A 14,844-nucleotide genomic window follows, 5' to 3' on the forward strand; every position below is an offset into this window, starting at 1 on the left:
AACGTTTCCTGAGAGGCATAACATGTTAGTTATTTTATAACCGTTTTCATTTGCCACCCCAAACCTTTTACCAGCCACTCGACACACCCCATCCAAATGTTGCTTTCTTCGGTCTTGGTAAACCCAATACCTAATAATTAACGCATCTCGAGTTCTTACACCAACTTTATAGTTCCAACATATGCAGAAACGGTGCAACGGAAATATCCTTGCATCTATGCATTATCCTGGATAAAAGGTGGGTGTTTGGAAATGGCTCTAAAATGAACGGTTTAATTACGGTTAAATAAACCTAAATATAAGAATACAAGCATCCCCTCATGTGGACGGATTCACGACTCAGCACAGCACACCAATCACAGCAGTGAATCCGTTGGAGGAAGACACAAGGTACAAAGCCGAAGAACGCGACTCCATTCCGCGCTCTAGTGGCGAAATAATGTATTGTACATCTTAGTTCCTGGTTTATGTGTAGGTACATGCTCTCGGCACACCGCGCACCATCAACTTTTTAAAAGAATGGAATAAGTCCATTCTCTATTCCGCGTAGATACGTCCCGTGAGCGTTGCAATAAACTCGACGTGTTGGTCGCAAATACCGCACCAGGCATGACTTTGTAGGCTACTCTGCAGGCTTTTCTCCAGAGTAGGCTTGTCAGCTTGCAACCGCCAGCGAGCTAACTTGCTAGCCATATACATGCAGTCCAAGATGACTGACTGCTGTGCTGCGACGAACTGTGGGTCTGACCAGGGGAAAACGGATTCAGATGTAACCCTTTTCAGTTTTCCTTTGGACCCTGACCGGTAAGTTCTTTCCTATTTAATTTGGATGCGATTTAAAAAATAAAATCCTGGAGTGAGTACTGTAGCCATCCACCATTAGCCGGAACATGATGTTAGCTAATAGAAACACCAACTCCATTGAAAATGGCGCAGACTAGTGTTGAAAGAAAAGTCCCACATAAAATGGGTTCTATTTTTTTTTTTTACTTTATGATCTAAACTCATTTATATGACCTGCTATCAATGCCCTCTTGGCCGATCAGTCTAACCATGACAAATAAACAGCCCGTAAACTTCAGTTATGTAAATAGCCGTTTGAGAGAGAGAGTGTGCAGGGGTGGTTGTGTTAGGTTAGGTCAGCTAGCAAAGATCATTTCTCAATAACTCTATAATGTCCTTTTCAATGATAGATTTGCAAGCAGGATTAAATCGGACTGACAACGGCTATCACATCTCAGTAAATTGCAGATCAGAATAATTTGAATGGGGATACACTATTACTACTATACTATATTAATCCAATCATACGGCTATCCACGGCCACAATACTGAGTGTAGGATGTACTAAAAGTCACTATCTGCAATCTGGCGCCTCCACAAGCTGCGCTGTTCAAATCAGCTTGCTTTTATTTTGAGACCACATATATCCAACCTATATTCTTATTGATGGACGAAAAGAAAAATAAGATTGAAAAAACAACAAGCATACTATTTATCATTTAGAACTGGCACTGGCGTTGATGGCCGGTGAGTTAGGCATATACAATTATTAACTATTTTAATTCATACAAATTTGGCTACCCTTATTAGTTGTCGATGATACCTGTCATATATAATCGTAATGTATTATTGTAGACCCCCTTTTGGTACCTTGAAGCTCTATACATTTATATTTTCACTGTATAAAATCAATTATTAAATCAATGCATCGGAAGAGAAATTCTTCAAATCTACCAATTGAGTGAAATTGTTTAAAGGCCTACCAATTTGTAAGAATAAGCTTACTGTAGCTAGTTTACCATTATGCCAAAATAACAACCCTATAATTGGAGACCCGTACTACATTTTTATATATTCTCCTCTTTGCAGCTGTAAACAATGGCTGGACAACTGCCATCGTCCAGACTTGGCATCAAAAGGTCCTGAAGAGTTGCATAAACTCTACAAACTTTGTGCCAAACACTTTGAGCCCTCCTTAATTTCCCATGAGGTAAGAGCCCGAATTGATCATTTTGGTAATTGGTTGGTATTTTTTATTTATACATCTAATGTAATCCCATAAATTTGTTTTGTAAATAATTGTAAGTTAATTACTTACTTAATTGGATGCCAAAGGGTAAACTATACTATAAAGACTTTTATACTAAAAAGACTTTTAATGTCACAATGTGTAAGATTGAGCCCCTCCCAGTTGGCATATATCCTTCAGAATTCAAAAGACTCAATAACGGCATTCTGTCCACTATAGCTCTCTGTGCAGCTGTGTGACACGATGTAGCGTTGCTTGGCTTTCGGGATGGCATGTGTCGGAGGGGTTTTGGGAGTGTCGTTGTTTATAAGTACGATTCTTATAAACAAAGGCGGTAAAGGGCTGGCAAGCATTTTTTAATTGATAGAATATATCAGGTAAAGAATGTGATTTTTGTTGACAATTAATTAAATCAACATTGATCATTATTGACTACAGATTAGGGATCGACCGATATATCGGTCGGCCAATATTCGCGGTTTTTACGTGTATCGTATCGGCCGATTTTCGCCGATATTTTATTCACCGATATTTTTATTTTTTTACTTCTTCTACCTCACCTGTTTTAAATATTGTTAATCTACTTGTTCTTACTTGTTCTACCTCACCTGTTTTTACTATTTGTTAAATATTGTTTTTTATATTGAAGTTCAATAAATGTTCCTTTTTTCAAATTGAGACTTGTAACATTTGTTATCAGTGTAATTTTTATGATTGAGGGAGCAAAAGCAGTATCGGCTCAAGAAAATCGGTATCGGCGTATCGGCTAAGGCTGATGAAAAAATATCGGTATCGTATCGGCCCTAAAAAATCTATCGGTCGATCCCTACTACAGATACGTCCAGATTATTTTAAGCAACAGCCAGTGGAAATAGACATCGCGACTTTAAAGTGGTGATATCGAAGATCTCAGTTTCGTTGTCTTTGGTGGCACCTATGATGAAAATAAATGGTACGCCGCTACACACTCAAGGGAGTTTAAGAGCAGGGCTGTTGCCCTAGCTCCTCCAAGCCCTCTCTGGACCACCACTGCTGGGTGATGGAAATTGCAGCTTGTGATTTGAATGCATGCCCAGAATGACGCCACTAGCACTCGACGCCACTTGAAACATTCGTACTGGCTCAATCACCATTGTGATACCTCATTTTGCAAAAGATAGTAACTGATATCTAGTTCAATCTAAATCTTTAACTAGCCAATACTTTCAATTAGCATTTATTGTGTTGATGCAATATGTCACATTTCATCAAAAATTTAGTGGAAATTACCTTAATATATCTGTAGTCCATGCTGATCCATGGTGATTTAAATAATATAAACACATCCTATAACGGGATTTATTTACAATTATCTTACTATCAACACTCTCAAAATCCCTCCAAGTCAATCCGCCGACACAAGCTACGTTAGTTAGCTTCAAACAGTTGCAGTACAGTGTAACTGAAAACAGTGATTCAGGTTTCTGAATCCTTAAAGCCTCCCGCCTACTTACTGTGGGCACTCAATATTTCACATTTCATCTATAATACCTTTCCTCTAACATTAGTATTGCTGGTTCCATTGATATCTGACAGTGACTTTGATGATTGTATTTTTTAATCATCCTTTCTCTGTGAAGTTACTTCTCTAGTATATGTATTTTGTCATGTTGTTTGTACCAATCTCTTGTGTTTTCTATTTTAGGGGACTTCCGATTTTGTGTTGAAGGAAGATGCAGTTCCGACAGTGTTTGAAGACACAGAACCATCAACCATTCCAACAACCACCGATAGAAAACGAGCTGGTGATCCTGTAAGTGTTTCATAGAACTTCAGTAGGATTTTTATATTTTAGTAATATTGTACAATAAATGCATGTCAACAAACCTAATCTCCTCTTATCATGACCTTAGCTTGAGGAGGAACCTGCTTCTGTCAAGAAATCAAAAGGTAGACCGACCACCTTACCTAAAGCCTCAATGTATACAAGCAGAAATATTACATCAAAATATGATTGGACATGAAAATTTGTAATTAGTTATGCTTAAAAAATGTTCTATCTATGTATTTTTGTAATATAATTTTTTCAACATTATTTTTGTTTGTCAGAAAATACTGAATCCCATGAGGTCCATGAAGAGTCTGAGGTATCCGGACAAAACAGCACAACGTGTGTATCCCTACCACGAGATGATCCGATGCAAGAGGACACGGCGGGCTCCAAAGCCCGAGAGTCTCTCAAAGTCTATTTTAAGGAAGTCCTTGCTCTAACCGGGTTCAGCATCAATGGCACGAATATAGATGAACCGATGATGCAGCTGGGAGAATCCCGGGGCAGGCCGGAACTCAATCCGATCTGTGTGGAGAAAATCGACCAGAAAGAGATCCTCCAGTTCAGCGAGGACCTCATGCGTGACGAGATCCAGAACAGCCTGCAGATGGCGCGCTTCTTCTCCATCCTGCTGCAGGACGCCACCAACATGGAGGGCAAGGAGCAGATCCCGGTGTTTGTACGCTCCGTCACGGTCGAGGGCTTCCCCCAGAAGCACCTCATCGGCTTCCTCCCCTGCGAGTTGGACACGGAGAACCTGTTTTACACTCTTCTCACGGAGCTGCGGAACAAGTGGGGCCTGAGGATGGAGCATTGCCGCGGGCTCTCCTACCTGGTGACCGGCAGCATGTGCCAGAAGATCAGGGACCTCACCTGCAGGATCCTCCAGGAGTTCCCACAGGTGGTGCTCTCTCCCAGCGACCCCTACGTCTTCAACATCTGGATCATCCGCTGCATGCCGGTCCCCTTCATCCAGAGTGTCGCGGACGCCGTCGAGGAGGTGGCCGGGCTCATCAGGAGAACGCCGGAGCTCAGCCAGAGGCTCGAGGGCAAGATCCAGATGACGTACGGGCACGTGAAGGGCCGGGTGGACGGCATCAAGGAGGCCTGCCGGGGGAACTGGGAGTACCGCACGGACGCCTTCCAGACCATGCTGGACATCCTGGAGCCGTTCCTCAACGTCATCAACGAAGTGATCTCCAAGGTGGACGAGGACACCGCCGAGCAACTGGCCAAGCTCCGGCCCACACTGAAGAACTTCAACTTCATCGTCACCCTGGTGGTCCTGAAGAACACCCTTTGTTGTGTGAGCATACTGAACTCGAGTCTCAGGGGCATCATCAGCATCAGCAGCACATTGCAGTACACCATCTCTAACGCCTTAAAGCTGGTCACCAAGTACCAGCAGGAGATCGCCATTTTCCACCGGAAGTGGTTTGGCGACGCGATGGGCCGGGCCAAGAAGCTCGGCGTGGAGGTCACGGTGCCCGAGCCCTCGCTTGCCGCGCTGGCGGCGGACAGCGCGACCGCCACCGACACCCCCCTGGAGGACATGTTCCGCGAGAACCTGAGCCGGCCCATCCTGCAGTATCTGGTGGCGGAGGTCAAGCGGGTGTTCAGCGTGGAGATGGTGCGCATCCTCCGGTGGCTGTCTCTGGTGCCGTCGTACATGGCGGACCACAACTTCAGCATCCGCCGGGACAAGGTGGCGGACGCCAACCTGAACAACCTCGCCCGGCCGGACACCTTCTACGAGGAGCTGGGCTGCTGGGAGCTCAAGTGGAGGCACGCCAGCAAGCGTCGGATCCTGCCCACCACCGTGTTTGCCACTCTGAAGATCCAAGACATCGGCTTCTACCCCAACGTGCAGAGTCTGCTGAGGGTCTTGGGCACCGTCCCCTGCGTGAACGCCGAGGCCGATGTCTACGGCCAGTACAACATGGTCCTGGAGAGATGTCAATTCTACCTCAAAGGCACACCGCCGGAGCTGAGACGATGCCATTTGGCATACGTGTTTGTGAACCAAGACGTGCACTTCAACGTGGAGCAGATGGTCGAGACCTATGCGAAAACCCATCCGGAAATCATGCAGTTGTTACAAACGGTAAGTGTGATTCTTCGGATGTCTGCCAGTTGCCTCATGTATTTTGCATGTCTGATCTCTGTTTGTTCCTTTGTCACAGGAAAATGCAGTTAAAGCAAAGCAACCCAAAGGTAAGAAAAGCTAGTTTCACTTTCATTTTTGATACATCTTTTATCAATAATAACACTTTTCTGGAATGTATCTAAAAAAGTATCGTTTTTTTTACTTTTGACAGTTTGGTTACTGTACCTTATTAAGCAGACGTTTTTTCTTCTTAAATAATAAAAATGGTAAATTTTGAAAAATGTATATCATTATGGTAATCATTTGTTTTGAATGAATGAAACGACCTGACCCGTATAATAATTTTAGCAGTTGCAAATGATGGAAACCATGTGGAAAAGGACAACGAAGACGAGTCGAAACCGATGACCATAGAAATGGAGGGCGAAAAACTGGTCGAGCTGAAGTGTGCCGAGACCGACCGAGAGGCGCTCAAGTCCGCCCTTCAGGCAGCGGTGACCGCCGCGTACAACAGCCAGAGCCGGCAAAACACCGAAGTCTCCGCCGAACAAGAAAGCGAGGTGTCCAAGTACGTGTCCAAGTCGGAGATGAAGGAGGTCCTGAACGTTTGCGAGAACACGGTCCGGGAAGGCATCCTACTGGAGGTGGGGAGCTCCTTCTTCTCCCTGTTCATCGACCGCGTGGTGACGCTCGGGGAGAAGGACTACCTCCCGCTCTTCCTGAGGTTCGTGGACAGCTTTGACGTCATGCGCTTGGAGCTGATGGGGTTCGCCGAGGCCGACCTCGAGTGCGACGCCATGGTCGAGCGCCTGTTGGAGATCCTCACCGTGGAGTGGCGCCTGGATCTGAAGTACTGCCGGGGCCAGGCCTACCTGGGCTCCGGGGACATATCCTACAAGCTGAAGGCCTTTGCGTGCAAGGTCCAAGAGAAGTCCCCGCTGGCGATAAGCACACACAGCTCCTGCTACTCCTTCAACACGTGGTGGTCCAAGACGATCCCGGTGCCGGCCATCACCAAAGCCCTCGAGGTGTTTGAGGAGGTGCTCGTGTTTTTCGGTAGCAGCTCGCTGCTTGAGAAGCAGGTCGACCACGTCATCGCCTACGGCCTCAGGGAAAGCTACGAGAAGGTCCAAGAGTTGCAAGGGAAGTTCTGTTCCCTGTGGCAAGAGAAGCACGACTCTTATGAAGTCTTTGTCCAAATAATGGAGCCTCTGGTTGAGTGTCTGGAGAAGATCAAAAACAACCCGCAGCGATGGAAGGAATCATTGTCCGAACAAGCGGGCTCGCTGCTCCGGAAGATAATGGACTTTGATTTCATCATCGCCATGGTGATCCTGAAAAACACCTCGTCCTTCACCAAGGAGCTCAGCGCGGGCCTGCAGAAGGACCACTTCAGCGCCGCCTCCCAGCTGTGTCAAATCAGCGGCATCCTGGCTACCCTGAGCCGGGTGAAGACCAACATGAAGGTGTTCCACCAGAACTGGTTCGACGAGGCCTGCGCCGTGGCCCAGAGCCTCCGGGTCCAGGTGGAGGAGCCCGAGTGCCCCGGCCAGCCCCGGGACGCGGCCAGGAAGCCCCTGGGCTACTTCAAGGACGCCCTGAGCGTGCCCCTCATGGACAACCTCATGACGGCCGTGAAGGACCACTTCTCCGAGGACCACAAGGAGGCGCTCAACTTCCTGTCGCTGGTGCCCTGCTCGGTCACCGTCAGCTACATGTTCGAGAGCCTGAAGTCGAAGCCGCCGCTGTACAGCACGGACCTGCCCGACGCCGACAACTTCTTCACAGAGCTGTGCTGCTGGCGGGTGAAGTGGAAGACCAAGGTGACCCTCGCCATCCCCGACACCATCTTCCACACGCTGCGGCTGCCCGTCATGCAGTACTTTGGCAACATCAACACCCTTCTGAGGATCATGTCGGTGCTGCCCAGCACGGCGCTGGAGGACTGCGGCGCCAAGATGCGGCACAAGTTGTTCCAGGAGTTCCTGAAGAACACGGAGCCCAAGGACCGCACCCCGTGTCTGGCCATGCTCCAGGTGGGCACCGACTTCAACCGGGACCTTGACCGCATGGTCACCCAGTGCCTGAAGGTCACCCCTCAGACTCTAGAGGGCATCTGTCTGGTACGTTTTGAATATAATTATATTTTGATTTTGATTTTGATTTTTTTTTTTCATACATTTTCACAAAAGGAGAACTTGATTAATGTATCTAACATCTAGTGTTCACAATGGTCAGCTGCCTGTCTACTGCAACACTAGTATTTGGACGTACCGGGACTATTGTCATGGCATAATCACAGTAAATTCATGGAGATAAGGTTTCATGTGTGTTTAATATTGTGTATTACATTATTTTTTTATTTCTTTGCAGGATAAGGAATCCAAAACGTTAATGAAGAACTCTGAAAATAACATGGAAGGTATTGTACTCGCATCAGATAATAAAACACACAATTGTCAATTTAAATATCATTATACTCAACCAAATGTAATCACAAAGCTTGTTGTAGCTTGTTCTTTATCAGGTAGAAAAGACAAACAATTATTTGCCAAGGTCAGCCTGATTTGGATTGTGAAAGAAAGGACTCGTGCAAAGAAATTTACGTGCATGTTGACGCATGCAAAAAGTATAGAACTACAAATATGTACATAATTTCCATGGAGGAAATTATGTACAAAGTGGAGGACAAGAAATAAAATAAACAGAAGACATGACTCTGCAATTTCTGTAGTTGATATTGTATGAGTAACCACTAGCCTAAAATAACACCAGTGGAAAAACCAATGCTGTTGCATCATGCATGCGAGGCCATTCATTATTTCTCTCTTGTTTCTGCCTTTGCACGGTCTTCCTTTGCCGTGTTCAGTTGACCATCTAAAAGATGAGGCCGAGGAGGTTGTGGTCCAGCCACCTGTCGACGCCACGGACGAGCAACCAGCCGAAGAGAACGGCCACACCGGGGACAACCAGCAGAGTCTGGAGACGGTGTTCCGCCTGGCCGCGCAGCTGGCCAAGAAGAACGGCGCCCTGGCCGAGATCACCACAGACGAAACGGAGAGCGTCGTCCAGGAGCTGGGCCTGTGTCGCTGGCTCGGTGCCGACGGCCGAGGCAAACTCAACATGGGGGAGACGGAAATAGCCATGCTGTTGACGAAAGGGATCCGCGACGTGATCCGCGACGTGATCCTTCAGGAGATACAGGAGTCCCCCTTCTTCTCCCTCATCACCGACCGGCCCGTCAGAGTCGCCGACGGCAGCCATTTGCCCGTCTTCGTCCGGTACGTCGGCGGATCGGCCCCGAAAGTGGAGCTTCTCGGCTTCCTGCCTTTCGACGAGTCCTCCGTCGACGACGACGGACAAGCGAAGGCCCTCGCTAAGATTCTGACCGAGGACTGGGGCCTGCCCATGTCCCAGTGCCGCGGACAGGCCTATATGCGGTCGGGCTCCGGCTGCCAGAGTCTGAAGATCATGTCTCTGGATTTCCTGAAGAGCTACCCGCTGTCGGTCGTCACGCCGAGCGAGTCCTGCGGCCTGGCCTACTGGCTGGCCGGATGCGTGCCTTGCCCCCCGGTGACCAGGATGCTGGACGTGGCGGAGGACCTGCTGCGCTTCTTCGACAGGTCCCCGGGCCTGGAGGCGCAGCTGGCGCAGGCGGTCGACGGGCTGCTCAACGCCCCCATGGAGGCGCTGGAGGAGAGCCCCGAGACCTGCTGCTCGCGCTGGAAGAGGCGGGACGACTTCTTCGACGCCCTCGCCGACACGCTGGAGGGCGTCCTCAGCTGCCTCGACGCGGTCAGCGCCGCCGCCTCCGTCGGCACCACGGCGCTCTACGCCCAGGTGCTGGCGACGGCGGTGCGCAGCATGGACTTCATCGTGGCCCTGGTGATCCTCAGGAACGCCTGCGCCCCGCTCCGCAACTGCAGCACCGTCTTCCGCTGCGGCAACCCGGCGGACATCATCGGCGAGGCGGAGAAGATCCCCCAGATCATCGAGGCGCTGAGCAAGATGCTGGAGAACATCGGCGCCGTGCACGGGCCCTGGTTCGAGCACGCCTTCCAGCTGGCCTCCAAGTTGGGGCCCGAGCAGGTGTGCTTCCCCGAGGAGGCCAGCAACTACGAGTCGGTGGAGATCTACTACCGGGAGACCCTGAGCATCCCCGTGCTCAAGTGCCTCATCGAGGAGATGAAGCACAGCTTCTCGGAGAGCCACCTGCAGGCCCTCTCGGTGCTCTCCCTGCTGCCCTCGTGCAACCCCCAGTCCAGCCTCGAGTCCACGGACAAGCCCTTCGGCGCGTACCTGACCGACCTCACGGACCCCGACACGGCGGAGATGGAGATCAACGCCTGGGCCGTGGCCTGGAGGGAGAAGTACCAGGAGGCCGCGCCGCCGGCGTCGATATCGGAGACGCTGCTCCACCCGGAGGCCCTGAGCCACCCCACCGTGACCTCCCTGCTGCGGCTGGTGGCGGTGCTGCCCAGCGTCGGTATCGAGTGCGACCTGATGAGGTCCAGCCTCAACGCCATGAGGGACCTGCTGGACGCCACCGTGTGCAGGGGCAGCAGGACGGAGCGCGTGATGCTGCTCATGCACCAGCAGACGCTGCGGAGGCTGCCCGAGCTCATCCAGAGGTGCATGGAGATGGATCCCGAGAGCAGGCCGTGTCTGGCCCAGGTAATCTTTTATTTCTTTCTTTTTCTAAAGACTGCTGGCTTGGGTTGTATGGAGGTATTGGAGTGTACCAGGGTGTTGAGAAATCCTGAAGGTAGGATTTTCAAAACCAGCAACATCACAGACGCTCTGCTTTCTATTAAACCGATGCGGAGCTACTGTGTTAGAGGTGATGTAGTGTAGTACACAGCACGGGCCACCAGAGGTCAGGCTATACTCGAAGCTGGGCTGAGAAAGATGGCAGTGGGGGGGGGGATAACTTTCCAGGACTAGGATGCAATGTAAATATGTAAACATTAACCCATATCATACCTTTTTAACTTCAGATTACCTCTTCCAAAAACCAACTCCTTTTAATTTCCTCACCAAATTTTGTTCAAATGCCAGCCTGCCACCTAGCCTGGTTCTACCAGACTCTCGTACTTCACTTCATTTCATTTCATTTGTACAGAGAGTCTGGACCTAATCAATTGACAAACGATAACTCACTTGAAGGCGGGTGTCTGTTGAAGTTTAAAATGATTGGATCTGCCCAGTGCCACTCTGGATCTGCCATAACCAATCGCTAACGTTTGGTTGTGACGCATGTCATGCGCCGGGAATCACGCGCAGGTTGTACACAAACCAAACACCTTGCGCGTCTGCACGAAAATGTCCGTCAACGACAGCTGCAGGTTTTGTTCGTCGAATTTAATTTATCAGGGAAAAATTGCACATTGTAAATCAACTACCGACCTACAACAACAACTCAAACTGGCGTACGACTTTATCGTCATTGTTCTCAGACACGCCCTCTGTTCGCTGATTGGCGGCCGCTGTGGCGGCACCAGAAAACCAAATTACATACAGCAGGTCCAGACCTAGTACTGAAGGGAAATTCAAATTGAGCGGAAGTACTTAGGCGGGCGGAGCCAGGCTACCTGCCACCACCAGCCACACATCTCTGTTCAGCCCACTGATGTCTCTGTAACAGGGTCCTCCATCTATTGATGATTTTATGTATTTATCCCGGCAAACTAGTCTGAGCAGGCTTATTGAAGATAAGACAGTATTTTAGGCAAGACGATGTCATGCTGTTTTTCGGTGGGTGGTAAATCCCATTGTATACCCGGGGAAATGTCAGGAAGGTATGAAGAAATGTTTATCACCAAAGCCTTCTATGCACCATACCATTGATCAAACTTATTGACACAATTTTTATATTTAATGCAAATGTATTTGTGCTCAATGCAATGTAGGTCCTGGAAACCTTTCGAGGACTAAAGCTGATCAAAGGCAAGTACATTTAAAAAGCATTCACTACAGAACACAAGAGTATAGTCCCTCCTTTTTCTTTGTAAAATAAAAAAGTTGTGCACTGAAAAATACAATATTGGAATCTTAATAATCCTGTAATTTTTGTAATTCTTAACAGAATCATGGATCACAAAGACTTGTCATCATGACTTACTTTTCCTTTCTGAAATCAGGCGCTGCCGTCGTTGAATCCATGGAAGAGGAACCGAGCGGCCCCGCAGTAGCGGACCCTCCCGCCGACGCCGTGGCGGCCCCCCAGGAGGGCAACGGCATGCCGCTGCAGGAGGCCCTCCCGGAGGCCCTCCCGGAGGCCCTCCCAGGACCCCGCGGGCCCGTGTCCTTCTACGGGCCGCAGCTGCGCGAGGAGATGCTGAAGGAGCTGTGGGACTCGCAGTTCTTCACCATCATCATGGAGCAGGCGGCGGAGGTGGACGGCGAGCTCTACGTGCCGCTCTGCCTCCGCTACCTCAACAAGGAGGACATCCAGTGCGAGGAGACGCTGGCCTTCATCCCCTGCCACGCCGACGCCGGCGCCCTGGCGGACGCCGTGGAGACGGCGCTCTCCGAGAAGTGGGGGCTCAACATGGCGTACTGCCGGGGCCTGGCCCTGCTCAGCGTGGGCCAGGCGGGCGCCCAGATGCGGGCGGTGTGCGCGTCGCTCGCCGCCAAGTACCCGCAGGCGGTGCGCGCCGTCAGCTCGGCCGTGTCGCTCAACGTGTGGCTGGCGCGCTCCTCGCCGGTGCCGGAGGCGGCGGACGCCGCCGCGCTGACGGAGAACCTGCTGACGTGGTTCACGGCGGACGCGCGCCGGCAGAACAGGCTGGAGGACGCCATCCTCGGCGCCTTCCCCCGCGACGAGGCGCGGGGCCACGAGCTGCGGGACAAGCTGGTGAAGAGCTGGGAGCGGAGCCACGACATGCAGGAGCTGACGGCGGAGCTCCTAGAGCCTCTGATGCTCTGCCTGAACGACCTCAAGGACGAGGGCGAGGGCGGCGGCGCTGCCGAGCGGCGGCAGGCCGGCGAGTTCTTCGACGCCGTGCGCCGCTTCGAGTTCCTCTTCGCCACGGTGGTGGGCAAGCACGTGCTGGCCGCCACGGGCAAGCTGAGCACGTCGCTGCAGGGCAAGCCCCTGGACATGCTGCTCGCCGTGGACACGCTGCCCGACCTCACCGAGGCCCTCGGCAGGCTGCGCTGCGACGTGGACGTCCTCCACAAGGCCTGGTTCCAGGAGGCCGTGGCTCTGGCCGCCCGGCTCCAGGTGCCCACGCTGCACCCCGTGCTGCTGGAGCCCCTGAGCGACTTTTACGCCGAGTCGGTCAGCGGCAGGGCCATCGAGCACTCGGTCGCCGAGGTGGCCGACCTGTTCGCCGAGAAGGTCCTGGACACCCTGCGGGCGCTGGAGATAGTGCCTTACGCCATGTCCCGGGTGGAGACGCCGACCCTCGGCGGCCTTCTGTTCCGCCTGTACAGCGAGGACCTGCCGGACAAAGTGTCTCTGTTTCAGGAGATCAAGTCGTGGAAGGAGAAGTGGCTGGACCCCTTGGCGGGGTACCTGCCCACCACCGTCCTGGACACGCTGAAGACGTCGCAGATCCGCAGCTTCAGCAACATCGAGACGCTGCTCAGACTGCAGGTGGTGCTGCCCTTCTCTCGCAAGGAGAGCTCCTTCAGGGTGGGCAAGAGGAGCCTGCAGGCGTTCATGCAGCAGCAGAAGAGGTCGCTGGCCGAGCTGCATCCTCTGTGAAAATGTTGAAGGTGTTGAACCCCCCCCGCCCCTCCCCAGCCCCGCCCAACACAAGATCATGTAAACTAGCAAAGCTCTTGAGAGGTTGTTGACAGCGCCACACCTCTGATTCAATGTTCCTTAGCCCCGCCCCCATCCCTGTCTCCCCCCCCCCCCCCCCCTCCTCTAACTTTTGAACTTGACCAGATAATTGAGTGGGTACAATATTAATCAAGATACTTTTGAACTCTTTTGTTTTCCTGTGTGCAGAGGGAAGACCTTTTGTAATTTTATTTTTCTCCTGTAGTTTGAACGGTTGTACTGCCCCTTGGGACCAATGTCTTGCCAAAAAAAAGAGTAATGCTCAACGGAGGGTTATCGAAGCTTGTGTGCCTTTATGCAATTCTACCCAACCATCGGCTGCACCCTACAGATGCAGGAAGTGACCCAAACCCATTAGGCATTTATTTTTAGCATTACCAAAAATTACTAGACTGTAAAGATCACATTATGAAATTGTTACAAAGTCATTTCAAATTGTTAAATTGCACCATTGTTTTCCTTTTTAGGCACACATAGGTTAGATTAGATTAATCATTTAATGTTTTTTTGATTCCCCCTGTCATCATGTCCATATACAGGGGTCTATTTGCTGTAACTGTATCTTTGAAAGAATGTTTCCATGATAGGAAATCCCTCATATATATATTTGTCAAAAAAAGTAATAAAATGCTTCTAAAAGATGTCCTTCTCAGATGATCTTTACGTCCGTTTTTTGGTCTGTACTGTGTTAGACTAAGTTACCACAAGGGGGCGCAAGGTGACCTTCTTTATAAGTCTACTCCCAATCAATGCATGCAGTCCCAAAAGTGAGCTTTTTTTATATATATATCTCCAAAGAAATAAGGCATATTATATTTATATTTTACAGAGTAAATAAAATAATGTGTAGTCTTGACAGACTTCTTCAAACTAGGTATATGATATATATTTGAAAAGATTTTTTAATATTACTGTAATTTGTTAACCCAGTTTGTCTTGAATATGTGCTCATGGTTAGATTTAATCAGTTGCTGAAGGGTTAAATTGAGGTAAGCGAAAACAGCTTCTTGCACTTAAGTTAGTCATCCTTCAAAAACGAAGTCAATCCTTGTTTAATTACTAGACTTAAGAGCCTAAATTCTGGAACTAACACTATCCATGCA

General features: G+C 49.9%; 1 protein-coding gene across 2 annotated transcripts; it reads left to right on the plus strand.

Moving 5' to 3' along the window:
- Positions 1–426: 426 nt before the first annotated feature.
- On the plus strand, positions 427–11,980 carry si:dkey-250d21.1 (uncharacterized). Of its 2 annotated transcripts, none has more exons than XM_060057269.1 (10): positions 427–804; positions 1,873–1,993; positions 3,717–3,824; positions 3,925–3,961; positions 4,121–5,946; positions 6,026–6,056; positions 6,298–8,072; positions 8,323–8,371; positions 8,819–10,623; positions 11,859–11,980. In XM_060057269.1, exons 1-10 carry the CDS (start codon positions 698–700, stop codon positions 11,907–11,909), a joined length of 5,910 nt encoding a protein of 1,969 aa, XP_059913252.1. In that variant the 5' UTR covers positions 427–697; the 3' UTR covers positions 11,910–11,980. The 2 variants fall into 2 exon arrangements, with proteins under 2 accessions (XP_059913252.1, XP_059913251.1); XM_060057268.1 differs by having other exon boundaries at positions 6,301–8,072.
- The last annotated feature ends 2,864 nt before the right edge of the window (positions 11,981–14,844 follow it).

Source organism: Gadus macrocephalus, chromosome 7 (genome assembly GCF_031168955.1).
Source record: "Gadus macrocephalus chromosome 7, ASM3116895v1".
Taxonomy (NCBI): Eukaryota; Metazoa; Chordata; class Actinopteri; order Gadiformes; family Gadidae; genus Gadus; species Gadus macrocephalus.